Below are 26,203 nucleotides of genomic sequence, written 5' to 3' on the forward strand. Positions count from 1 at the left end.
TTCAAATCTCATATGACCAGTAGCACAATTTCCAATGACCTTAAAGATTCCATTCACCCAAGCAGACCAAACCACGCTCTGCTACCACTTGTTGGGCAATTCAAGTTGATAGCTCAATCAAAACCCGAAGTTCAAAGAACTAAAAGCAGGTTTTAAGCTAACAAACCCAACTGAAAATTTGTGGAATGATCTGCTCGGAAAGAAAGGACATACAGACGCATATTTAACAATTAAATAAACATTTTATTAAACAATAAATATGTCAAAACATGGAAATAATAACAAGTGTAAATAAAATTCACATTCCCCAACAATTGAATAAAAAATCCCCCCAAAAATATCAGTAGGAAACATTTCTTAAAAATAGTATCGTTTAAAGTTCCAGTAAAATTTATATGACTAGATTAATATAAGTACAACCTTGAGTCCAATGCCATAAACGGAATAGTTCATACGAACGAGTTAAAAAGTTCATACCAAACAAGCTATTCCTTCCTTAAAAGTTGGCACAACATGTGAGGGCGCGATCCACTAATTTGGATCCCATATCAAAAATTGTCCGTGACCATTCCATGCCACCATGCTGAATTCAGAAAAGAAACCTGTCCTCCTGGACAACAGGAACCATCCATCCATCTAACGGACATCCAATCCAGCTCTCGAGCGAGGCCCTTCAATGGTCCTGTTTGTTAGGCCTTTTCACAGCAAAAAAACAACTTGATTTAAACTCTCAATTTTAGAGAGAAAATCCCCCACTTAAAAACCAGGGCTGTGGAGTCGGAGTCGGAGTCGAAGAGTCGGGAGTCGGACTGATTTTGGGATAAAGGAGTCGGTGTCGGAGTCGTTAGAAAACATGCCGACTCCGACTCCGGGCTTCTTTTTTTCTTTCCTTTCCGCTGACTCTCCTTGCATTTTTTAAAAACTGATTACCAATTGGTTCGATTACATGTATAAAAAGATACTAATGAGAAAATAACTGCCATTATGGCAATTAGCTAGCTTGAATGCTTACCGAACTTTCTGTAGCCGTCTCCTAGTTTGCTTGCTTTTTAACTTAACTAATAGCAACTGTCAGCAAACGGTTTTGTTACCTAACATTTTCAAGTAATCACTTTCAAATAAAAATTAAATATAGTGTTTTGTTCGATCTCACTTATAAAATAGTAAAAGAAACGTAACAAATTAGTAAGTCGACACCCGTTTCTAAGGTTGAAACGTTTAAGTGTGATCGGCAAATTCAAAGAAGTTCTGGCGCGAAAGCACGAATCCAAAAGATTCGATGAAATAATCTAATGTTTTTTTCTTTATTAAGACTATTTCTGTAAGCTTGGTTCTCACTAAAAAGTATGGAACAAAACAAGTAAATGGTTTCTTGATTACAACACTCAAGAATTGCAGTTAATCTTAAAATCTTCATATTTAGGTTAATTCTAAAGCAGCCAATAAAATTTAAATTAAAAATTTAGCGAAGAAGAAATATAGGTATAGTAAAAGCTATTCGTACAAATTTGAATACCGCCGCGTTTTATGTAAAATTAGCTCCTGACGTATATGTGCCCTATTTTCGTTGAAATTTTTTTGATGAAATATAATTTAAAATATATTTGTGAAAATTTTCAGAATTAAAGTATTTATATTTTTTTATAAACTCTGAAATTAACTTTGGGTGTCATCTACCAGATGGGTGTCACCCGGGGCAAACCACCCCCTCTCAAGAACTTGGATTTAGAAAAAAAGGTTTTTTTTCTCTCAAGTTACAGCTTTCAAAAATTGAAAGCACACGATTTGATCAATATTTGTTAAACATTAAAGGGGGGAAAATTACAGATAATCCTTTTTAAAATTTTTAAAAGGGATTTTTAAGTCATCTCACTTTTTAACTCGTAACTATTGGAAAGTTTGATTTTTAAATTGAATTTCTAACGTTGTATGGCGTCTTGGGTTTACAATAAAACACAAAATGCGAAGTTTTCATAAAAAGGAATTAATATTTCAATCTGTGTTAAGAGGTTTTCCCCCTTCCCTTGAATGGAGAGAAGGAGTTGAAAAAATACAATTAAAAAAATTAAAAAAAATTCGGAGTCGGAGTTGGAGTCGGAGTCGGGCGTTTCAAAATCCAGGAGTCGGGGTCGGAGTCGGCCATTTTCTTTCCGACTCCGCAGCCCTGTTAAAAACTCATCTCAAGGCAACAACTGGAACATGCCCGCATTTCTAGCTGGGCTCAACGACAAAACTTCCTACATCTTTTAAAAAGAATCCACTATACTACGTGGAACTCCGGAGCACACAGCTCCCAGGCACAATCTCAGCACCTCAGAAAAACATTGAACTGCAGTCACAACATATTAAAAGAAGAGGTGAAACAATAAGAGAATGATTGATTGAGAGTTCACACTTAAATAGCATTCCCTATCTCCCTACGCGATGGCGTGACGTATATCAAAAAGCATGCATAAATTACATTGAGGAAACAACTCAACACAGTTTACAGTTTAAAACTAAATTCTTTAAAATTGTTTCCCACATGCATACAGCAAGAATCTACTCAACATCTTTCCTATGACGTCACACCATCGTGGCGGGTCAACAAACGCATGCTACGCATGCAGGGAATGTTGGCTCTGGGGAACGATTCGAGCGCCGGTAAAATAACGGGATGACTTTCAAAGTTCGAAAAAAGAAGGAAGTAAGTTCTGGAAACTTTTCTAATCCTTCTAAAAACTTTAGGAATTTCTCCAAGAAAAAAAGTAATGGCTCTAGGCCAACACAAAGCCATGAGTGAGTCACCAAAGTATTTATACTAGAATGTATCTAGTATCAAGTAGTATCCTTATTTAAAAGAATTGTCTCAGTTCACTCATTGACTTTGAAGCAAAGCAATAATATATTTAGCTCTTTTTTTCTGAGGACCCTAAACTTTGACCTCCACTCGAGGGCCAACAAGTCAAATTAGAGAGGAAGGAAGCTTCACTTTTTCTTATCTCAATACTAGTAAAATATCCTGAAAATTTCATGAAAATTGAAGGTGTCAACTATCAGTCCAGCTTAAAAAAAAAAATGACTCTTAAAGATAACATCTTAGGTAGGCTTCCATTGAAATTTTTTTCTAAATCATGCTGTATAACAACAACTACCAGGGCTACTAGTACCATCTCTTGCCCCAAAACAGAGGAGAGGTTCACCTACCATATGTACTGATTATCTACGAATTTTTAATTTTGCCACTTACATCCCTTTGCTTCTCACTGCCTCATTTGAACTTTTATGTGTTATAATGTATATCTGCAGAAACCTTGTGTTATAAAAAATGTTATATTATTATGTTATTAAAAATAATATATTAAAGTATGAAACATTTTAGAATACTATATCTCTTGGTGTTTATGCTTTCAAAAAAATGCTGGATATTAATTTAAATTGAGGTAAATGTAAAAATCAAGATGCTCATAATTTATTTGCTTATGAAAAGTGAAAACTTTGGGCAAAACCTTATGAAATCGATGCTTTTTAATGCTGTTTGATTATAGTAATTTAAAATTGTTTATTTATATACAATGCATAATGTGGATGTAATGTTTTTGAATGTTTGTTTCCAAAAATTTTTATGCTTGAATGTTTCTTGCTTACAAATGTGCATTAAATTCTGAATTAGGATGACGATTATGAATCAACCTCATTGATGAACAAAAAAGCTGGTTTTACTGCACCATCAGTTTTTCTTCAAGAAACCAGAGGTGACAAGGTATGTAGTGAAAGTATTAGATTTTTGTAGTGGGGATTTTTCTAAAAGTTTATTTCTACACTTATACAGGGTTTGTCCGGAAAGTAATAGGACTGATTTTTTTCCGCCGCGACTGTACTTCGGAGCGTCCACACACCGGTTGGATTCGGTAGAGGGCATTCCTAGCTAACGAACGAGCGGCTAGTCGATTTTCTTCGAGCACCTGGAGAGTCAGGACAGGCATTTTCGCTCGACGTGTTTCTGTGAGTGGTGCAAGCCGAAAATGCAGCCTTCGTTAGAGCTGCGCGATTAAATTCTGTGTCAAACTCGGTAAATCTGCGACAGAGACGTTTGATATGATCAAGCAGGCTTACCCAGATGTTGCTTTAGCAAGAAGTGGTGTGTTTCGGTGGCACCAGGTCTTTTTGGCAGGCCGGGAAGAGGTAGCCGATGAATACCGTGCTGGAAGACCTTCGACTTCGACAAACACCGACAATGTGACTCGTGTGCGCAAAGTTGTGAACTGAGACCGTTGACTAAGTATTCGTTTAATTGCCCAAATGTTAAATTAACCAAAATCTGAGGTTCATGGTTTTGTGACGGTGCATTTAAACATGCTCAAGGTGTGCGCGAAGTTGGTCCCAAAAGTGCTCACTGACGATGAACAGCTACCTGACCAAGGCCGGCATCCCAATGCTTCCGTAGCCGCCCTACAGCCCAGATGTGGCCCCCCGGACTTATTTTTGTTTCCTCGCCTGAAAAGGCCGATGAAAGGCAAGCATTTTGAGACGACAGAGGGGATCCAAGCAGCATGCACCGCGGCTCTCAAGGCTATTCTGGAGAATGCTTACCATGACGCCTTTAATGCTTGGAAATCACGCTGGCAGCGCTGCATCGGCGCGGAAGGAGCCTATTTTGAAAGTTTTTAAAGAATTGTTAACAATTGACTTAATACATTTTTTTTAATCGACTCAGTCCTATTACTTTCCAGACAAACTCTGTAGGCAATTCCAAATGAATGCGAAATTTTATGTTCCATTTAAATTCATTACTCTGCTTTTCATGTTGCAGAAAATTAATACATTTTAAATTATGTAAAGTAGGATCATTTAACCTATTTTTAAAAAATGATTTAAAATGTTATATCATTGTTATGTTTCCCCCAGATCAAAAAAGAGAGCAAGGTTAGAGATGTAAAATTACAGAAGAAAAACTTCGTCTTTTTGGGGTTTTTTCTGAAATAAATAGAAAGATTGATTTTTTTTGCTGATCAAAATGTATTTAATATTTATATTTTCTTAGATGGCATAAAAAATGATGAAGCCATAAAAGATACATGCAAGCCATGTTTTTCATTTAAACATAAATTTACACAATACTTACATTTTTTAAGAAAAACCCTGTTAACACCAAAAATTATCCAAATAAGTCAAACCATCAATCAGCCATAAATTTTTAGTAAAAGGTGATTTTTGTAATTTGTTAGTTCAAACTTTTGAGATTTTTTGCAACTCAGAAATGCAACTCAAGAGTCAAAATAAGAATGGAGGTTTTTTTTTTAAAAATCATATGTGTATAAATAATAAACAGTATGTGAAACACAAGTTAGGTTTAATTTATTAAAGGAAACATGTGTTGAATTCATTGAGAAAAACCAAAAATGGGGTGTCTCATAATATTAGACGCTCTTTAATTTATAGATAATGTTTAAGGTTGAGAAACACAGTTACAAATGCTAATATTTAAATGTTTCCATTACCTCTAATTATTTCAGTAACATGGTTTTCCATTGAAATTATCAAGTTTTGTGTTATCTATATGGAAAGTTCTTACTTGCAGTATGTTGTTTCAATTGCAGATGCTTCAATTTTAGCTTTTTGAAAAAGAATATTTGCTTTTGTAATCAAATATTGTTTTAAACTTCAAAGGGACAAAAACAGCAGGGTTCATTGAAGGTTGTCTTAGGAAGGGTAGAGTGCAGCACCCTCCTGAAAATGCGTGGGGGAAACACTACATTGTAATTATTCTCACTAAGCCTAAAATTTATATGAACTTGGCAAGATATTTTTTTTTGTTAACGTTGTACTTCTGGGACTGCCCAATCGCATGAAGGCTAACTTGTCATTGTTTGTATAATTTCATTTGTAAATGCACCATCTAATGGGTTGTTAATAATTTTTATTTTTATAATTATCCAATTTAAATTTTTTTAAAATAAAAAAACTTACTTCTCAGCAAAACATTTTGAATTTATTAATTTCTGATTCATTTGCTTAATTTTGTTTGAAATCAAGCACTTGAATGTTTATTAACTTGAGTAATCAGAGTAACATTTTTATTTACTTAAAAAATAAATAACCCAATTTTTTGCATTTTTATAATTTATTGTAAAAAGATGCTGGGAGCCGTCCATTAATCATGAGATGTTTTTTTTTGGCATTTTTTAACTCTCCCTCCCCCTTGGTGATAGATGGTGAGGTTGAAGACTGCCCTCCCCTCCCTACTATATCACAAGTATTTTTAGTACCTACGAAAAATCTTATTATTTTTTTTAAATATTTATAAAATACAGGTATAAGTGTCATCTAATAATGAAAGACTACAATAATAACAACAAAGACTATAATAATGAAAGGTATGCGAAAAAAATTATAAAGTAGCCCTCAGACCACAGATTACCAAGACTTTCGGCGGTAATCTAGTAAAAGATTATTCGTCCACTTCATAAATTCTTCTTTTGTAGTATATTTTTGTTTCACATTAACCAACAGTTCATCAAATTCTTTTTGAGCTGTACCAGGTTTTTTTCCTATCTTATATTCTGAATATTAGATCTTAATACAGATCATCTAGTTTAGACATTGTTTTAATGCAAACGTACAAGGTTAAACAATTTATGCATATATTCAGTGCCAAAACAACAGAATAATTAAGTCAAGCGGCGCGCAGACGGTTGTCGCTGCTCGTGATCGAGAACGTTGATGATGTGATGAAACCCATCTTTAATAAATTCGTAAATTAGCAGAGTATAATAAATGACTTTAAACTTTTTTAAAAGAAGAAATAGCTTTATTTGCTATCAACACTTAAAATAAAAAGTAATCATTTTAAATAAATAATTCTACGATGACCAATTGAATCGGAAATAAAAAGCTTTATAAACTATTGCACTATTAGTATGAGTTGCCGGGATAAAATGAATATCACCGTTAATAATCATTTTCTATTATTCATTAGACTAACTCTGTAAAACTATCTTCTAGCACAATCCCATGGCGAGGGAAAAAGAGCGGAGTCTTTTGACTACCCAAACATCGTGTATTAGATCACGGAGTGCAACAGGCGAAGAGACGAAGATCAGATTCTATTATCTTCCACCTAATTACCATATCATTCACTGAAGCCACTTAAGATGCCAACCCCTACTTCACTTGTATAATGCAATTGGCTCGAGTCAGCAATGACGAGATAAGTCACTTCTTCAGTGTCACACTCGTACCACTCCCCTTCAATGACCTTCACACGTGCGGACGAAAAGGGAACAAGATAACATCCGATAAATTTCCGATTAAGAATCGGTAAAAAATACGATGTAGGAAAGTACTGATACTAGGTTAATACAATGAGATTGAATAGTAAAAAGTGAGAAACATAATCTAGCATTTTTTTCTAACAAACTTCACTTTGCTCGTTTGGCAACAGCGTGGCAATGAATCAATGTCGCACACTACAAGCCGCTTTTCGGTTGAGTGTTGCAAGTTTGTCGAAAAAATAAATACATGTGATATATTACTACAACCCTTCCTTCCCCTATGTGTTGTTTCAGGATTTTTTTCTGGATCCCCCCCCCCCCCCTTCAATCCTCACGTGCATGGCTGCCACACTTCCGTCCAGGGGACGGAATTCCGTCTTTTCAAAAATTTCGACCATCAGATTTTTTCTTTCTTTTTTTATTTAAAAACAAATCAGTTTTGAAAACTCTTTTCCATCTTAAATAATTAAAAATCTCAGATCAGTGGGTTTGAAGTGAAAGGAAATCTGTGAAAGAATGTTTTTTCCTCTCTAAAGCGAAAATGAAAGTGGAAACAAGGTTCATGTTTGACACGATGATTTTTGCTGATGAAACATTGATTTGAACTAAAAGGCAAATTTTATATAAATAAATGTGCTTATCTTTTTTCTTATTGTTTTTTTTTCTGTGTTCAAAATGATTTTTATAGATGAAACAAATCTTTACTTTTGAATCTCTTACTATATGCCTCAAAAAAGGTCTTATTCTTCTGAGGACAAAAAACTGACCAATCTGCTAAAGTTCAAAAGATAACCGTTTTTTTCCCCCAAAAAATAACTTAATAAGTTACTCAGTCTGTTGATTTCAACCATTCTTATATTAATCTGGAATTTTTTTTTAAAGTTTTTATCACAATGCATCTTATAGCCAAGAATCTTATACCTGAATTTTTTTTAATTACTATTTTTTTGTATGAAATATGAACTATTTATGTAACATGAACTATACAATCTGAAGCTTTTTTTTTTGCAGTAGCAAATTGTAAGCTTTTTTATTGTATTTTATTATTAGGTTCTTTTTCTACTTTTACCTCCTAAAAATCTTAGACAATAATGTTTTTTTTTTTAAATTTAGGTTTTAATTTATACTTAATCTTACACAATTTGGTTTTACTACATAGTTACAACATCAAAAATTAGCATTATATATGTCTAAAACATCAAACAAACTAAGCGCTAACATTTTGGTGTCGCAAAATGGAGTTACACGCTTTTCAGTCCTGACCAATTTTTAGAGTGGCACCCATGCTTACGTGATTAATGAACAACCCCTTGAATGAATATTCCATTTTTAGAAATGGTTTATTTTTGAGTTAAATTTGATCTTCAATCCAACCTTAATGTGAACAATTTTGGTGTAAATGCAGGAATATGATCCGTTTGGAGAAAGAAGAGTTCCACGTATTGTTGATCGTGAAGATGAATATCGAGCTCAAAGACGCAAGTTCATGATATCCCCTGAAAGATTGGATCCATTTGCTGATGGTAATTTATTTTTTAATATTTATGTTTAAAAAAAAATGTTTTCTTCTAAATGTTTGGCAGCCCATTGTTTCTTATGATATTACAAAAAAAAAAAAAAAAAAAAAACATTTTTTAAATCTACTATAGTAGTACTTAAAATTAATTTAAGATTTGACCTTATTGCCTTTTATTTTTGAGAAGTAATTTGGTTATACATTCCCACTAATCTTCTCATGTGTGGAATGCCCTGTCTAGTGGAAGTTAATGCAATATTCTTTCAACCCCCCCCCCAAAAAAAACACCCTTTGTTTTTTTGTTATCTTACTTCATGAATTTGTTGCATGAATATTTCATAGAAGTACATGTACTCTGTAGTACATTATAACCTTTTTCTTTATTTTCGTAATGATAGTCAAAATATTTTAGAACACTTGCATGTCAATTTCAAGGCCTTTATTCTTTAATTATTGTGATCTGATATTTTAAAACCTTAGTTCCTATTTTCATATGAATTTAAGTTCGAGTATGTATTAAAAATATTTGATTGCATCAAAATTTCCTCCAATTTAAAATGCTTCTTTCTAGAAACTCATTTGAACAAAATAATTTTTCAGGATTGTTTAATTTCTTTTCAAGTATTAGTTTTGCTGTTTGGCTTCTTATCTTTTTTTTTTTTTTTTTTAATGACGTTGTCCTTTATTAATTTAATTTGGCTTGTTATAGCACACACTCATTGAAATAAAACTTTTGTATGTTCTGAACAAATTTATATTGTTTTGCGTTGAAAGATCATTATTTGGATTCCCTTTATTACAGGCTGTGCAATGCTCTTAAATCTTTTAAATTTCCTATAAATCTGAAAAAATTTCCATATTTTCAGTCTTTGCTACATGCTTTTCTGAACTCTGCTTAATTCTTGCGATATGTTTATGTTTTGGACACAGGCAAAATTCAAGCATGTGCTTTGCTGAAAAAAAATTGCATGCCTTGTTTAAGGTTTGAATCATTTTGTTCTCCTTTTCAATATGTTTCAATTATTTTGGAAATTATAAGATATTTTAACATGTGCTGCTTAAAATCTGCAATTTTATTCTTTCTTTTAATGATTAACTTGTTTTGCAGCTTTAAATTTATTTCTTTATTGTTGGTTCATTCATTGTAATATCAACCAAAGTAATGTTGTTGCTTATCCCACTTGGTAGACAGAAACATCAGACCAAATCCATGAACCGTGCGCTTTCAAACCCACCAAAACAGCAATAGGGTTGGGGTAGAGCAGAACCTCTTCACAACCAATGCAGGAGAAGATATGAGCAGGAGTTGCTTGATTCATATTGCATTTGGGACATTGAGGAAAAACTTTGACACCAGCCACATGTCTTTGTGTTCGAGTATGTTCGCTTCGTAGCCGGGCTAATACCGTTTGGTCTTCTCTGCTGTTTGCTTTAAGTAAAGCAGCACCGGGGCAGGTTGCTTTGTACCCCTCATGTGTAGGGGCCCATCTCCAAGTGGAGCAGATGTTTTGCTTGACTCAGGTTGCAATCTCTGAAGAAGAAAGGCACCCTTTATGAGGAGAAACCCCTCGGCTCCTCCCACAGGTGCCAGTATCAAAAGAATATAGCCATAATTTGGCACCCATAGTCTTGGATTTTGAAGGAACTTGGCATATTTGATCCAATTTATTTATCATCTATTTTGGATAAGATACTTGATAAATCTATTTTTCATCAGCAAGTGCCTGGTTTTTTATAATGAAAAAAAGAAAACTTCATTTTGGTCTTATATGAAAGATAAAACCCGTCGAATCAGTTTGGAGACCAGTGTTGATGAAAATTTTTATGAATACATTATGCAAAAAATCAAGAAAGAAATTCGTTAAAGCATTAAGTCCCTGTGCGTGATCAAGGAAGAATCCTAATATGGTATTTTGATTTTTTTTTCAACCAGTTATAAAAATGCACATTGAGTGGAATATCAGCAAAAATCAGGGAAAATGACCAAACTACTTTTCTACATTTTTTTCTTTTTCTGTTTAAAAATGATATTGTTCCAAAAATCTTATTTACATAAAGAAACAATTATTTTCTAATTTGAAATTTCATTATTCAGGATTGTTACACCGAATTCAAATTCTTGGAAAGAACTTGTTATCATAACAAGTGTTACAATTCTCAACAGAAATACTAACTTCATCTTTAATGTTATCTTTTTGAAGGATTTGTTTTGAATGTAGAAACGCAGCCCTGTGCTTATTTCCTTATTTATTTCTCCTGTAATCTGGAATTTCACCATTAATTGCTGAAAGATTTGGGTCTCCATACTAAATATTGAATTAAAAATTTAAATAATCCTCTATCCTGATTGCCGATCTTATACACTCATGTTTGAAAATTGCAACAACATGAAGGACTTTGAAAAGGAGTAAAATTTATTGCACATATTACTCAGTGCTACAAATAAACAATCAAAATTGCAGAACAATGAAATTAAAATAGCAGGCGTAAATTCCTGTTGAATGTAGCTACCCGGCGCAACTATGAGAGCCAGCACACATCTTAGTATTGCTGAAGAAGAAATGTTTTTACATTTTTGCAAAAAAAGAAGTACTGAAAGCAAGGAAATTCTAGTTTCTAGGGGGGCATGAACTCCCCCATGCCCCTCCATATGGACGCCTTTGTGAGGAATGCACTGAAGAAAGAGTAGTACCTCTGGCGTCACGGTGTCCCTGAAGTAGCGCTCGCTATTGAGGTTACCTGTAATTCAGACTAGAGGGGACTGCCCTTGATATTCAATAGCGCTCCAGGCCATGACGGCTGGCGTTATACATGAATAACGTCAGATTACACACTCTCGGAAGTGACGTTCTCATGAGTAACGTTTGACGCATAAACGTCCATTGTTATGGTGCAGATTAAATCTTGACTCGTCCAAGAAGACGACCTATTGCTACTCTGCACGCCATTGGGCTTGTTAGTGGGCCCATTGAAGCCGGAAGTAACGATAGGTGGGGGAGAAAAAAATCCTGTGTAGGAAAATCCTTGCATGCAGGCCCTGGCGCAGCAGAGGTCGACGAACCGTGGATGCAGCAAGTGTGACACAGGGATGAGATTTTTCCGGCTTTTGCCGGAAATCCAGCTTTTTCTGTTGGCTTTTAAAACCTTTCCTCCTTTTCCTCCTTGTTTTGCCTCTTTCAGGCCTTCTTTTTCTAGAATCTTCATCCTCCGCGATATGTTTTGGAATCATGCCAACATGGGCCATTTCACACGTTCTGCGCCGAAAGTTGCACACCTCGTTTGAGATTTCAATCTTTTTGCATCTTACAAGTATTTCAATTATTTTTAATGTTGGGTGGTTTTTTACTGTATGCTAATTTTATAAAAAGGAATTAATATTTTAATCTCTAGTTTGCCGCCCTTCTCATGAGGAAGGGGGATTTGGAAAAATAAATAAATAATAAGAAAGCCGGAATTTGGGAGTCGGATGTTTCAAAATGTCGAAGTTGGCAATATTTCTTCCGACTCCGCATCCCTAATCAGGACATACATAAACTTTTAGTACATTTAAGTTTTTTTTTGTTCTACTTAACATGAGGAATTACTAAAATCTGCTGATCGCAAAAGCTGAATCGAGTGGAGAAAATTAAATTCTTTCAAAAGCCTTGCTTACAGTTTTTAATTAATATCTTAAATTGTTAAAGTCTTCCAAAGATAAGACATAGCTAAGCACACTCTGAATCAAGTCGTTTCAAACTAGAAATGAATTTTTGAAATTGGCTCATATGTGCAGGAACTATAGTGCCACAGGCAGACATTCAGATACACACAGAAACGTCAAACTCATAACCTTCTCCTTTCTACATCGGGGTTAAAAAGTGGTGCTAAGTTAATTATATATTTTCCTTCATTTTTTTAAATTGTTATTAAATCTTAATCTTTTCTCTTTATAAATGAAAGTATTATTTAGAAAGTTATTTCTTTTCCCTTTTCTATTGGTTTAAAAGAACATTGGCAACAAGCACTTTTCCTCCTTCTGTTATGGTTAAAATGCCACTATGTGCTAATTAAAAAGTTTCATAAAAAACTCAAATCAGACTTGACTGATTTCCTGTCTTGCAATTGGATGATAAATTTCAATTATGTATTCATTTTTGGTGTTCGTATTTCATCTGAAATTTTGCTCTTAAATTAGTATCCATCCAGACCTAAATAAAATTTAAAGCAGGCTGTGAATTCAAATACTTTCTTAAAAATTTTCTTTAAAAATATTTTTTTTTGCTCCTCTTAAGGTTTATATCATGGGCAACAATTCAAGCAGTATGTTTTTTTAAAAATTATATATGCACCTACATTAGACCCTTGTTTTACGCGGTTTAACAGGGTTCGTACACACCGGGAAAACCTGGAATTGTCAGGGAAAACAACATAGTTAAAAAAGTCAGGGAAATTCCCAATTTTTCCTCAATTTTTTTTTCCCAAAATTGTTTTCATGCTACAAATTCAAAAAATTATTTCTTAATTTTTGTTGTGACCGCCATATTTGATCATTCCCAAGATGACAGTACACACGATGTTTGCCACACGATAAGTGCCTAAGTTTCCGAAAGTGGCATTGGATGTTTATTGCAATGCAAACTAATGATAACAACGCAAAATTTGCCCCTTTTTTTTCAGATAATTCGTATTTATTTTCTGAAAAAATGCAAAATTTTCTCTCAAATTTTTTTTTATTCCAATCGATTTAGACGCTTATGTGCTAAAAACTGACTATTTTGTCTTAATTGTAGTTTTTTAAGGATTATTTAATTTTTCATAACTACTTTTGTGCTACAAATTCAAAAATCTACTTATTATCTTAAATTTTTATACTTAGTCGTGCAACATATTTGTTCGTTTGCAAGATGGAAGTAGTCATAAATTTACAAAAACATAATTGGATGTTTATCTCAAAGTAAACAATTGGAAGTAAATGTGTAAATTATGAATTTTTAAAATTGAATTATTTTCTAGAAAAGAAAATTTTTAGTTTTAATGTAAGTATCCTATGATCGACGAATGTTGTTATTAGGCATTATATGGTATGCCCATCGATGCAACAAGTTAATCATACTTATACTGAAAAATAGCTTTGTGTTTTGTTCAATATGTTTTGTGTTTCATACTGATAAGAAAATAAAAAGAAGAATTGTAAACCAAAAGTGGAGAAAGATTGCTGCACGATTACAGCAAAACGCTAATATGCATGACATGTGGCAACAAAGAAATGCTAAAATAAGTTGAAAGTACTTTGTTTTCAACAAGTAGTAAACAAATGAAAACAATTTTGAACAATATGTTAAAAAAAAAAAAAAAAAAAAAAAAAACTATGAGAGAAAGTTGTTTAAAAAATCAAAGATTTTTAAAAAAAAAAATCTACAAGTAGAAAAGTTTCAGTTCTCATGCATTGCTACTCAAACAATTTTGAATATTTTGAAAATATTGTTACTTATACTTCATTTTGAATGAAGCGAGTAACCTGGAATTTTCTAAAAAATAACCTGGAAAAGTCGGTGAATTTTTTTTAACCACAAGTGTATGAACCCTGTTTTAAGATTTGACACTTTTATTTTGTGCAGATGAGTTTTGGTTTTGCGCAGATGCAGCAATGCAAACAAATGAAATTTTCCTGTCTTTCAAAATCCAAACTCCTAAAGACTGCTGATTATACTTAATAAACTGCAGTTTTGCGTTCTAATAATCGAGTTTGGACCACTGGAGACATTTTATACGTTTGGCTCTAGAGCTCTTTCCAGAAGTAAAGTTATTAAAATCACACACTTCAGAACTCACTGGAAGAAGAGCTTTTAGGAGTGAGAAAAGAGGCCAAAATCATGGAGGATACCGATATTGATGACACACAATCAAAAATATTCACATTGAAGATTTTGAGCCATTTTTAGACAGTACAAATGATCTTTCTGATTTGTTGGTTAAGGAAGATTCTGTCATTGAAATGAAGCAAGTGATCATTTATGCATTTAATGCTCTGTACAGAGAAAAATTCTTAATGACAGCCAAAAGAATATCATAGCCAGCTCCTTTAGATGAACAGAACATGAAATTAATTTGTTTTCTTTATGCATGTTGTGCATAGGAATTGAAGTACACATTAAATTTATTATACAATTAGTCACCACTAGAAAGAAGTTTTTTTCCTCAATAACGATTGCTTATTGTTCTCACTTGACCATCTTTGACATTATGCTGATTTTTCAGCTTGGACCAGGAGCTACTGCAGCACCACTGACTGGCACGCCTCCTTTGGTCCTGAGCACTGTCCCCCGGAATCCGCTTCTCCTGGTCGGTGGCGTCCACGTCCTGCACACACAGACACACTCACATACACAAGACTACACCCATGCACGCCTACACACACAGCTATACACACATAACCACCCAGGAGGAGGGCCAGGCTTGGGGGGACTGGAGCCGTTTCTAGAAACAATAACTCCAATGAGTGTAGGGTTCTGTTGCAACTCGTGATTGCGAAAAACATAATTTAAATTCAAAATTTCAGAATTCAAATTAATATTTTTTTTGATCTACAGAACCTAACCCATTTTAAAACTAATATTAAGTCTTAATTTCCTCGATTTTGATTCATGCAGCATTTCTGTGGAACGTAACCCCCTGCGTAAAACAAGGGTCTACTGTATTTCCATCATATTAATTGGAGGAGGGGGGGGGGACATCAAAACTAGTGACTAATCTTGTTGGTCAAAAAAAAAAAAAAAAATCACTCCTAATTTTCTCTTTATAGTAAATAAAAGTAAGGTTTCTAAGATATTCTGGAAAGAAGTTTGTGGCGGACCTGCGTCCAAGAGACCCCATAGCACCTACAGCTTTGAAATTTTGTGCAAAATAACTTCGAGCCCCGGGGGTGTGCACCTAGGGTTTTATTTTTTTTAATTCAAATTAGTTTTTTTGTAATTAATTTTTTAAGCTCAAAAATCGTGTAAATTGCCTATTATTGCCAAATTAAATTATTGCCTAATAAAATTCCCTTTAATAGGCAATAATGAAAAATTTCTTGCATATATTAATATTATATATCGTTGGAAAGGGTAGAATTTTCCGCGTTCTACGCAATTTATTTCAATGCTCTAACTTAAATACGGTTGTAGTTATTTGTTTTCAGCTCAAACTGTTTTAGGCTTAGCTAAAATTTAGGCCAGCGGTTCCCAACCCATGAGCAGCGGGCCACATGTGGGCCGCAAACAGCGTGTTACTGGGCCGTGGAGATCGGTCGAGAATCTGAACCTAGATAAAACTTGGGGTCTTAATTTCGGTTTTTCGCGAAAATTCACTTATTAGATATACTGTCACTCAAAAACTCTCCCTGGCTCATCGCCAATAAAGAACTTTTGGATTAAGATTTTTTATATTTCTTAGGAACTTTCCCAGATAATGGAAGATGAAATCTAATTAATCAGAAACTTCTTTAATGAAAATTGTCAAAGTACTTAGTATTAGCTTCAAACGTCAAGCTAAAAATGCTACTCCTTTGCTGAACTGGCATAACTAACTAGTGAATTGAGACACTTGAGAGGCTTTTTGACAACCTACCTATTTGAATGAGACTTTTTATTGCAGTTTAAAAAAACAAAAGTAATATAGAAATACATTGAATGTTGCAAATTATTTGAGATCAAAACTATCTAGTTTCAATCCAGATATCAACTCCCTTGCAGAGAAAAAACGCCAAGAATCCCATGGAGCTTTAGCTTTGATGGCTTCTTTTTGAGTTTCCTTACAGCTGTGCCAGCAAAGTGAATGCAATAAAGTTATTTTCTTCATTAAAAATTACTTCGAAAGTTGTTCTTGTACAGTATATTTATATCTGTGTTGCAATATATATAAATATATTATACAAGAACAATTAATTTCTGCACAAGAAAAGGGGAGTAACATCTCCAGAACTCTTGTTTTTATCGCACTTTCAGTCCTAATACGCTTAAGAACAGTTATGAATAGCCCCCCCCCCCCCTCCAGAAAGTAAACTTTGGCTGTACAAGTAATGTGTAGTATTTAGTGGGCCTCAATCTTGTTTTCTACAAAACTGGTGGGCCGCACAATCAAAAAGGTTGGGAACCGCTGATTTAGGCACTACTTTCTTTATTAAATTTATCAGTAAAAAGCAAAGGAATTGTTCCACAGTTTTCTTTTTGACACCACTGGAAAGAGCCACTTTTTTTACTCTAGATCTAACTCAACCTATGGTCGAAAATCTAAGATTCTATCTCCAAAGGAAAAAAGTTACAAGCCGTTAAAATTCAAGTTTGAATAATCTCACATCCATTAAAATTATTGTTTTTTTTTGGCGTTGCCTTAGTTAAGCCTTTTTGATTTGCATGTTTCTTCTTTCTTATTCACAACTTTAAAGGGTTTCGATTTTAACGGAAAACCTTAGCCTCGAGCTAAAGAGCAAAATATATTACTAGAGATTTCGAATATGAAAGCGACTTTTCAAACATACAAAACTGCAGTTTTCCACTGCTCAGGAGCCCCTTAGCCCTCACGGCTCTTTAAGTTGGTATAAGTTATTTTGAAACCCGGGGAAGGTGTGCTCTTTGTTTCAAAGGGAGCTCATAATGCGTTTTCAATCTTTTTCTTTCTATTTAACGATTTAAATCTTTGCTAATCAAAAAAGATTGAGATGCAATCTTCGAGTGTTAGCGAGCAGGGGGCAGAGCCCCTACTGTTTAAAAAAAATATCAAAATTGTGTGCAAACTTAGAATAATGTCTGCAAACGGTGTTCACATGTTCAACTGTATTAGCTGGGTCTGTATCCACGTAACTGCTAAAAAATCCAATTTTATTTTCTCTATCTCAGTGTAACAATCCTGATGATGAGCATATTACGTTTTTAAATTTTGCACTCGTCTTGCTTTCGAAAATTTTATATTGAATATAATTGGAACTCTTGGCTGCCAAGTGTGCAAGAGAGAATGCTTGATGATGGATGTGTGACTATTCTTAATTGTTTATTTATTTAGAAAAGTTTAAATTTAGTATTCTTTATATTAAATTTGACTTATTGAAATTCCCATTTTTAAACTTCGCTTGAAAAATCAGAGATACTAAGTGTTATGTTTTTGACACTTTCAAGTATGGTTTAGTAACATAGTGTTTTTTCAGGTAACAAAAGTTCCATTTTACCTGCGGATGGAGTTAAGAAGATCGCCGTTTTTGATTGAAATTTTGTCTGTATATATACAAATGCAGTTATTGAAATCAACTAAGGCTTTTTTTTATTCCAGGTACTTCCTAAGAGAGTGCTTCTAATAAAAGCTAAATGAATGGCTAAAATAGTTTGGGATTTCAAGATTAAAACAGCAATAAATTTCAACATTGCTTCATATTCTCCAGATCTGTCACTATGAAAAAAAAAACAGCAACCAAAATTAAGATTAAAAGGAAAAAAAAAAAAACATGAGTTATGTGAACTTATTTTAAGCGCTTCTTAGTCTTAATTTCTATTTCATGAAATTGGAGCAAATTTAGGCTGGAAACTTTCTGCTGAAAACATCAATTGATCAGTCAGTATTAGGCAAAATACTCATGTAGAACATTGTAGTTGTCGTTGTCTTCAATGTGTGTTTTAAATTTGATTAGATTTTTCCATTAATACCGAGTAGAAAATTCTAAACAAAAAGAAAAAAAAAATACGTTGATTATTTTTAAATCTTAAAATTCAAATAATTTTAAATTTGAATCTTAAAAACAAACATACTGAAAAAAGTGAATCCTAAGAAATAGATCTTTAAATTATATCAAGGTTTTGCATTTATTATATTTTCTGTCTGAATTTGTCCTTAAAACTATTTTCTTTAAGTAAAAGAAAATAAAATTCTGTCTCAAAAGGCCCATTATGCTTCAATACAAAATTTTTAGACGCAGCTGAAAATTTCATTTTATGAAAAAGAAGATTAAGAAAAATATTAGTGGTCAATTAAGTTGAAAGGAAAAAGGGAGAAAAGGCCTTCTGAATTGATGTCCATTGTTTTCTATAAGAAAGGAGCTGAAGTCTTATTCGAATAATTTTATCAAGATTTCTGAAGTATTTGCCATGCAGCTGAGTTTCTTCAAAGCTTCTGTTTTCTATTTTCATCCATTAGTCATAATTGTCCTTTACTAATGGAACTGATTGATTTTTGCCAAGAGAATTTTTAAAAACAAAGAAGAAAAAAAAGGTTCACTGAAAAATGCTGCGTTCAAACAATATGGATTTAATTTATGCTTAAAAAAATAGGCAAGGGAGAGGAAATTTTTTTTTATATTAAAGTGGAATCCATTTCAAAGATGCCTTGTCATACTTTTTTTTTCTGTGTTGAGTTAGCATGGAGTATACAAACTTCGTTATTTCTAAAAGGCAGCTATAATATGGTATAACATTGTTTTCTGCTGTTTTTAGCTGCAAAATTCTTATGCAGAAACTTTCACATGTTTATTGAGTGTAGTTACTTTCAATCAGCTTTTCAATGTTCAAAACATAAAATCTTTTAATTATTTTCAAAGCAACTTTAGCAGGTACAATTCATTCAATAAAATTTATTAAAAGAAGTATCTTATGTAGAACTTCAGTTAAATATGAATTTCAGTTTTTACATGCTTAATTTGTTGGCAGGGTATTAAATCATTTATTTTCAGATGCTAATTCTGTATTTGATTTGTCTCTCTCAATTTCTTGCTTCATGTGATGCCTTTTTTTTTTTTTTGAAATACAAATTTAAACAATTTTACTACTGGGTAAGGCTTTACATTTTAGAAATTTGATTTTCTTGAAGGCTGGACATAACAATGAAAGAAAAAAAAAAAAACCATTGATTAATAAGTAAATGAAAGTAATTATTTCTGCGTGCTAAATGGAGATACTTTATGTCGCAACAAATTCATGGAAAATGATCCTCAAAATACTTAGCAGCATACCTTACTTAGCAGCTTTTAAGGTGCAATTTCTAAATTTTATTTTTACTAACTTAAGGAATGTATGGAGAGTGAATGAAACTTACCTTGAGTAAAAAAATTACTAATGGTGAAGAATATTTATAGGCTCTTCTGGTGTCTTGGTTCCTGTCACAGATGTCCTTTGAAGGAGTTGTGCACGTACGTACCTAGTTGTTAGATGAGCTGGTTTGAGAACACTGCTATTAAAGTATCATTAAGATGCTGATGTTCATTCGATTAAATATTTAATTTAATACTTTCAGTCTAACTATTAAAAGTTCCAGCATTAATAAAACTAAGTAGTTTAACATTTTTTATGTAAAGTATAATCTATGTTTCAAATACAAGAAGGCAATTAACATTTTTTTTTTTTTTTTTTGAGCAAAGATTTGTTTAAATTTACAACTGACTTTTTTTAGCTTGTATAAAGAAGTAAATAAAGTATCATTAGCTATCAAAATAATAAATTTGCTCTGCAACTAAATAGAGAAACCTTTACCATTTTAAAGTGTTACTTAGCATTAATTGCCAGATTGATTAATCATAGTGCTAACTTTCCCCTCAAACAAAATTTATAATATAAATCTCATATTTTTTAATGTAATGTCAATTATATTCAATTTGGAGCACAAGGGCTCAGTTGCATAATTTTTAATGTGCATAACTGAGTATGATAATTTGTGAAAGCTTAAAAAAAATTAAGTATGGAGTCTTTGCTCACCATGATTATAAGGTTTAAGTAAGTTTTAAGGTTTATAATGATTTAATCAGTAGAAGTTTTTGATCACCTTCCTAACTTGTAGGCTACGTTTCATTTGGAAAATATTAACTCAGTGTTCTCCCAGCTTAAAGAATTGCAAAGCATATTTACACAAGTATAATTAATGCCTTGTTAATTTTAATTGCAATTTATTTAAATAAAATGTCAGCATGCATGGTTGTCAAATTTGTGTAAATATGCTTTCATTCTTACCTTAACCATTTTTGAAATCTGAAGTTAATCAGATTGGAAATGTTTTTTTCAGGTGGAAAGACGCCAGATGCACAATCAAGGACCTATCAAGTTATTATGCGTGAACAAGCCCTTAATAAAGATCAAGTAAGTTTTCAGGATAATTTTCATTAGTAGTAAGTTTGTTAAACCTCTAGAAATATAGAGCCCGTCTTATCTATATAGCTTACATTTCATTTAAATTAAATTCCCAGCATAAAAAAGAAAGAAAAAAGTGATGGAAAATTTTGCATTGATTGCAATGATTTCAAAAAAGCTCCTGTTTATATTTGAGGCAGTGAGAAACAAAGGGATGTAAGTGGCAAAATGAAAAATTTGGAGATAACCAGTACAAATGGTAGGTGAATTCCTCGTCTGTTTTGGGGCAATAGATAGTACTGGTAGTCCTTGTAGGTGCTACTGTACAGCAGGATTTAGAAATAAAAATGTTAGCCTACCTAGGATGTCATCTTTAAAGTCGTTTCTATTCAAAACTTGAAAATGTTCACTTACATCCCTTTGCTTCTCATTGCCTTATTTGTCTCACTTCACAATAAACGATGTATTTTAAAACTGAATTTATAGCTATAGTCCAGTCAATGAACACATTGTAGCGTGCATGCAATATGCGATAATTTGTGACTGCAAAATATTGTTAGGGGTAGGTAAGTAAACATACTAAAAGTCCCCGCCCCTATGGGGTGAGCTAAAGGTGGGAGGGAGGGAGAAGCAAATTTTGGATGTTTTGAGTACATGTCAGAAACGGTGAAAAAAATTAATTCAAAATAAAAATTCAAGTTAAATACAGTTCTTATAAAACTGTTTCTACACATATTTGTCAAATGTCCAATACTTTTTTGGGTATATGCATGGGCGGATTTATGGGGGGGCAGAGGGGGGCAATGCCCCCCAGTTCTAGGAGGACTTTATGTAGTAACAACACATTTTCAAATTTTTTTTTTAAATCATTATTTTTTTTTCCTTTGACTAGTTCAGAAGGGCATGGGTGGATTTATAGAAGGGTGGCATAGGGGGCAATGCCCCCCAGTTTTGGGAGAACTTAAAATAGTAACAACACATCTTTCAAAATCTTAAAACAAAAAAAATCATTATTTTTTTCTTTTTTGAATAGTTCAATGAAAATGAAGAGAATAGGAGGGAGAAAAGAAAAAAAAAACATTAAATACAAATAGTAAAGCTTTCACTGGGGTGCTGAAAATGTGCCTATATTCACTATTTTGAACTGAAAACCATTTGGGCAAGTATATAAATGAAAATGTAGGCTAAACGAGCTATGCATTCAGCTGCAACACTTATAATAATTGATGATTATTTTTAAATTAGAACCTAAAACAAAGGGAACCCCCCTCCCCATTTGCGCTAATAGAATGATCTACTTGTTATGATTTGTTTTCTTTATTTTCAGAATGTTTATCTTCAATTTGCGTGATTTCAAAAATTAGATATTTTGTGTTGTTACAGACGAAAGATTTTGAAGAACCTTCTGGAATTCACACGTTCTTATTGGTAAAATTGTAAAAATATTTTAACCGTAAAAACTGACGAATGTTCGTAAAAATTACAAAAATCTGCAGGTAAGAGTGAATTACATATAGGGCCGGATTTGCCTATAAGATAAACAAGCTATAGCTTCGGGCTACTGCTTTGAAGTGGGTCCGTAACTCGCAAAAAAATTGCATGATTTGTTCCTTGAAAAATGGTAAGTGCTTGGAAAAAACTAATTTTATTTTCAAGTGCTTGAAAACCTTGAATATTTGGAAACGTGTGGCTACAAACCTCAAATTTTAAAATTTCTAACAAATGCTAGAGGGATGAATGCCAAAATATGTCAAATTCAGCTCCTTGCTACATCCTGCATCAAAAGTGTAAAAATAATGGTTCTTTCGTTTGTAACATATTACTTGAAATAAATTTTTGTGACTCACATGTTTCATATCTTGCTATTTATTTAATCCCAAATGCAGTATTTTGGAAATTCTTCTGTATTGATTGCTTTTATCTTGCTTCTACTGCATATTGTTAATCTGTTTAGCCCAGAAAAAATGATACACTACTTCTATTTCTTTTCGTTTTCTGCACTGCTTATAATTTAAAAAAAGATTGTTGTAATGAGAGAATTCTTTTGTTTATTTTTTCTTTTAAACTTAAAGTTTGAATAATACTGTACAACTGTATAATCTAGTACTCGATTTCAGAGACTGGAAAGTGCAAATGAGGTGCCTTAAATTATTAAATCTTCTAAAATTCTTGAAAAGAATTGGCGAAGTATAGCCTACTAGGGCTCTTGTGCCAAAACACCCAATCTAACCAACCAAACCTTGAAAATAATTAGACAAGTCTTTGAAACTCCTAAGCAAAGTGTGCTTTTATTTTATTTCTTATCAAGTGTATAAATTATGAATTGTTCTAATAAGTAGTATGTTACTCTCATGTTACATATTTTCTAAATCTGTACAGCACTTCTTTTAAAGTATTAACTTACATCACAAAACGCATTTAAATCATGAAACTTTTAAAAAAAAATTATTTGTCTATTTTTTCCCCGAGATTTTTGTCTGTCCAATTAACCCTTATAAGGCTTCAAAATGCAGAATTTTGTATCCATTTTACAAAATTTCCTCCGGGGGAGAAACCCCCGGACCCCCTAAAATTGAACATATTCTATATTCCACTTAAAAGGGAGCCCTGCTTCGCTCTCTTGATACCAATCACCTCTCTTAACGTCAATTAAAAAAGGACAGCATGAAAACACACCATTAATGAAAAACACACACGAAAAAGGTAAAGCATGGCCTTATGCATCACCGGAGACAAACTAAAACATGGAGGAGGGGGGGGGGGGGCAAATTAAAATGCTGCTCACAAAAAGGAAAAAAAAAATCCTGCCCCCTCAAGAACTCAGTCCTAAATCCGCCTATGGGTATATGTCATAAGAGATCAATGATTTTCAGGAAATTTCTCTCTTTTTGTCAAACTAGTGCCTCCCAGGATCAATATTCGTAAAAATTGTCGGCAAAGTTGTAGAGCTTTAAATTTCCTTCAATTTGATATGCTACTTTGTTACATTTTATTCAACCAATCAAAAGTTACAGATTTTCAAGCACGCACCTTCATTGCAAAAAATGGAACTTGCCATTCACAAACATCAAACTGACTCAAAAGGATCGAGCACTTCCTCTTTCCTCAATGAATTCGACAATCCTAAGTGACAATGAAGAAGTATTTCTGGATTACTACAACACAAATGATATTGAGCTTCCAGGGGGAGGGGGGTTCGTGAAATTGTGACTTTGTGACAAGGGGAAGGAAAGAGTAAGAAGTATGACATCAAGCATGTTTCAATATAAATATGTTTATGAAAAGTAGCTTGTAAAACATACTTTGGCAAAGGGTGAGGGGATCAAAAATGTTGAAAAAAAAGTTACATTTATGGACAGTCCTTTACGAAAAAATCGGATGAAGATTTGCAGAATTAATTATGTATGTGCAGTATGAATTAGTGGACTTTAGAAAAGCAGAAAGTCAGCACTAAACATACTGTTTAAGGAAATTGATAATGACATTGATTTAATTAAATTTGAACTTGTTGTTGCTGAGGATACCTAGTGTACGAAACTGTTTTGCAATACCAGATGACCGTATAAGCCATGTGGACATAGTGTCGGTTAAAAAATTGAAACGACGGTCAAATAAGAAGGTCTGTCGAACTTTCATTATAATGGGCTGACAAATCTGCTAATAATGAAGCTTCTGAAAAACGAGACAAGTACGTTCTGACCTTTAGGTGATGCTGACGTTGATATTGGGAAGATATTTCATCAGGTGGCAAAATTCTTCGGTAGCTATTATTTCAAAGGAAGTCTTTCTGGTTGTTCTTTTGAGAGCCAAATCCCAAACTGATCACAACATTTTGCTGGTAAAATCTGGAAGTGGAACTTAAGATCTGTGTAGCCTATCTCAGGAGAAAGAGGGTTAGTCAAAATGTACCAGAAATCTAAAATCATACAACTTGTATATTAGGGTGAGTCGAAAAAAGTAAATTTTTGAAAAGCAACTTCCAATATCAAAAGAAAAAAAAAATTGTGTATTGGGTTATTAATACAACTTAATATATTTGCAGTTCCAGCAAAGAGCTTGTATAGTGCACATTTACTGTAAAAAAATATATAACTGGGATCTAAAAGAAGAAATACTGCAATATACAAAACAAGCTAAAAATGTAGATTTTTGATTGATTTCACGTAACTTTGCGGTTTATGGGCAAACTAAAAACTGTAATGGAATGTAACTATTTTCAAAGATATATTAAAAGACCATTAAAAGGAAGCATTTAAATAGGATTAGAACAAAAATTTTGAATATTTGGATTATAATACAAATATTTAAAATTTGACCATTTTTTACCTTTTTTAAAACTTTGCTGCCAATTTGGAATCTGAAGACTTAAATATTAAATTTTTTTGTTCTTCTTCCCATGTTTAGTATGGCAATACAAAACTTTTTTTTGCTATTAGAAGCTTTTCTTAAAGATATCCTTTTTTCGGCCCACCCTTCTGTATATAAGGTAAAAATCAACAGTTCTTCCCCTGAATTCATTGAGGCTGCTGGGGTCATATGTTTCTCTCATGGTATGAGGTATGGTGCTTCAGCCACAGAAAAGTCGAGTTGTGCTACAAATAATTTATCAAAGTAGCTGCAAACATGAAGACTGATCTCTAACTCTCTCGCACCACCAGGTACACCTTTAGCTAGGAACTTCATGGTGAAGTACCGAGTTGGGATTTTAGAAAGGAAAAATGACCAACTCGTGCCAAAATTTTCAGAATCGGATGTTGCTCCCGACAAAATCTTGGAGATGATTTTGACCAATTGCTTTTCTACAATGAACGGAAGGTCACTTGTGGAAAATCATTGTTAACTACTCTGTCGCAAGCTTGCATTGCAAAATATATTTCCAGGATGAAGGAGATGGTGATAACATCGATACATTACCAATTTCTTTGAACTGTTGGCATAAAATATTATTTTATTTTTATTCTCGGTCCACAGCCGATAATTTAAAGAAAATAATTTAAAGTAAAATGTACCTACTTTAAGCCCAGTCTGGTAAAAGTAAAACTAGTCACAGGGTTGGCTTTCTGCCGGCAGAAACTAGTTTTTGCCGTGCCAGTGGCAGAAACTGGTTATAACCGGTTAAAACCGGCAGAAACTGGCAAAAACTTAAAGTCGTTTAAAAAAACTAAAGTAATTACTAGATGATATTTGTTTAAACTAAAAAATTAAACTTCATTTCATCATTGTAAAAAATAAAATGTTATGCTACTGCCCTTGATTTAGTTCAGAAAGGGAACTTTTCAATTACTGATGCTCGTAATATTTGGATTAATCTAACAAAGGACGAAACTCGTATGGGTTCTTAGGATAGAGGAATGACTTACTGAATTAAACTGGCA

The 26,203-nt window shown here is 33.1% G+C and overlaps 1 protein-coding gene across 2 annotated transcripts in view; it reads left to right on the forward strand.

Moving 5' to 3' along the window:
- Positions 1-26,203, forward strand: part of LOC129229136 (splicing factor 3B subunit 1-like) — a 123,519-nt gene that overhangs the window by 22,017 nt on the left and 75,299 nt on the right. Inside the window, exons 3-5 of one of the 2 annotated variants that reach the window (XM_054863459.1) lie at positions 3,653-3,742; positions 8,659-8,776; positions 20,764-20,837. In XM_054863459.1, the coding sequence (XP_054719434.1) occupies positions 3,653-3,742; positions 8,659-8,776; positions 20,764-20,837 (282 nt within the window). Of the gene's footprint in view, positions 1-3,652; positions 3,743-8,658; positions 8,777-19,843; positions 19,898-20,763; positions 20,838-26,203 lie in introns of those variants that run through there. The other variant, XM_054863460.1, reaches the window with a different exon arrangement.

The sequence above is a fragment of the Uloborus diversus genome, chromosome 1 (genome assembly GCF_026930045.1).
Source record: "Uloborus diversus isolate 005 chromosome 1, Udiv.v.3.1, whole genome shotgun sequence".
NCBI lineage: Eukaryota > Metazoa > Arthropoda > Arachnida > Araneae > Uloboridae > Uloborus > Uloborus diversus.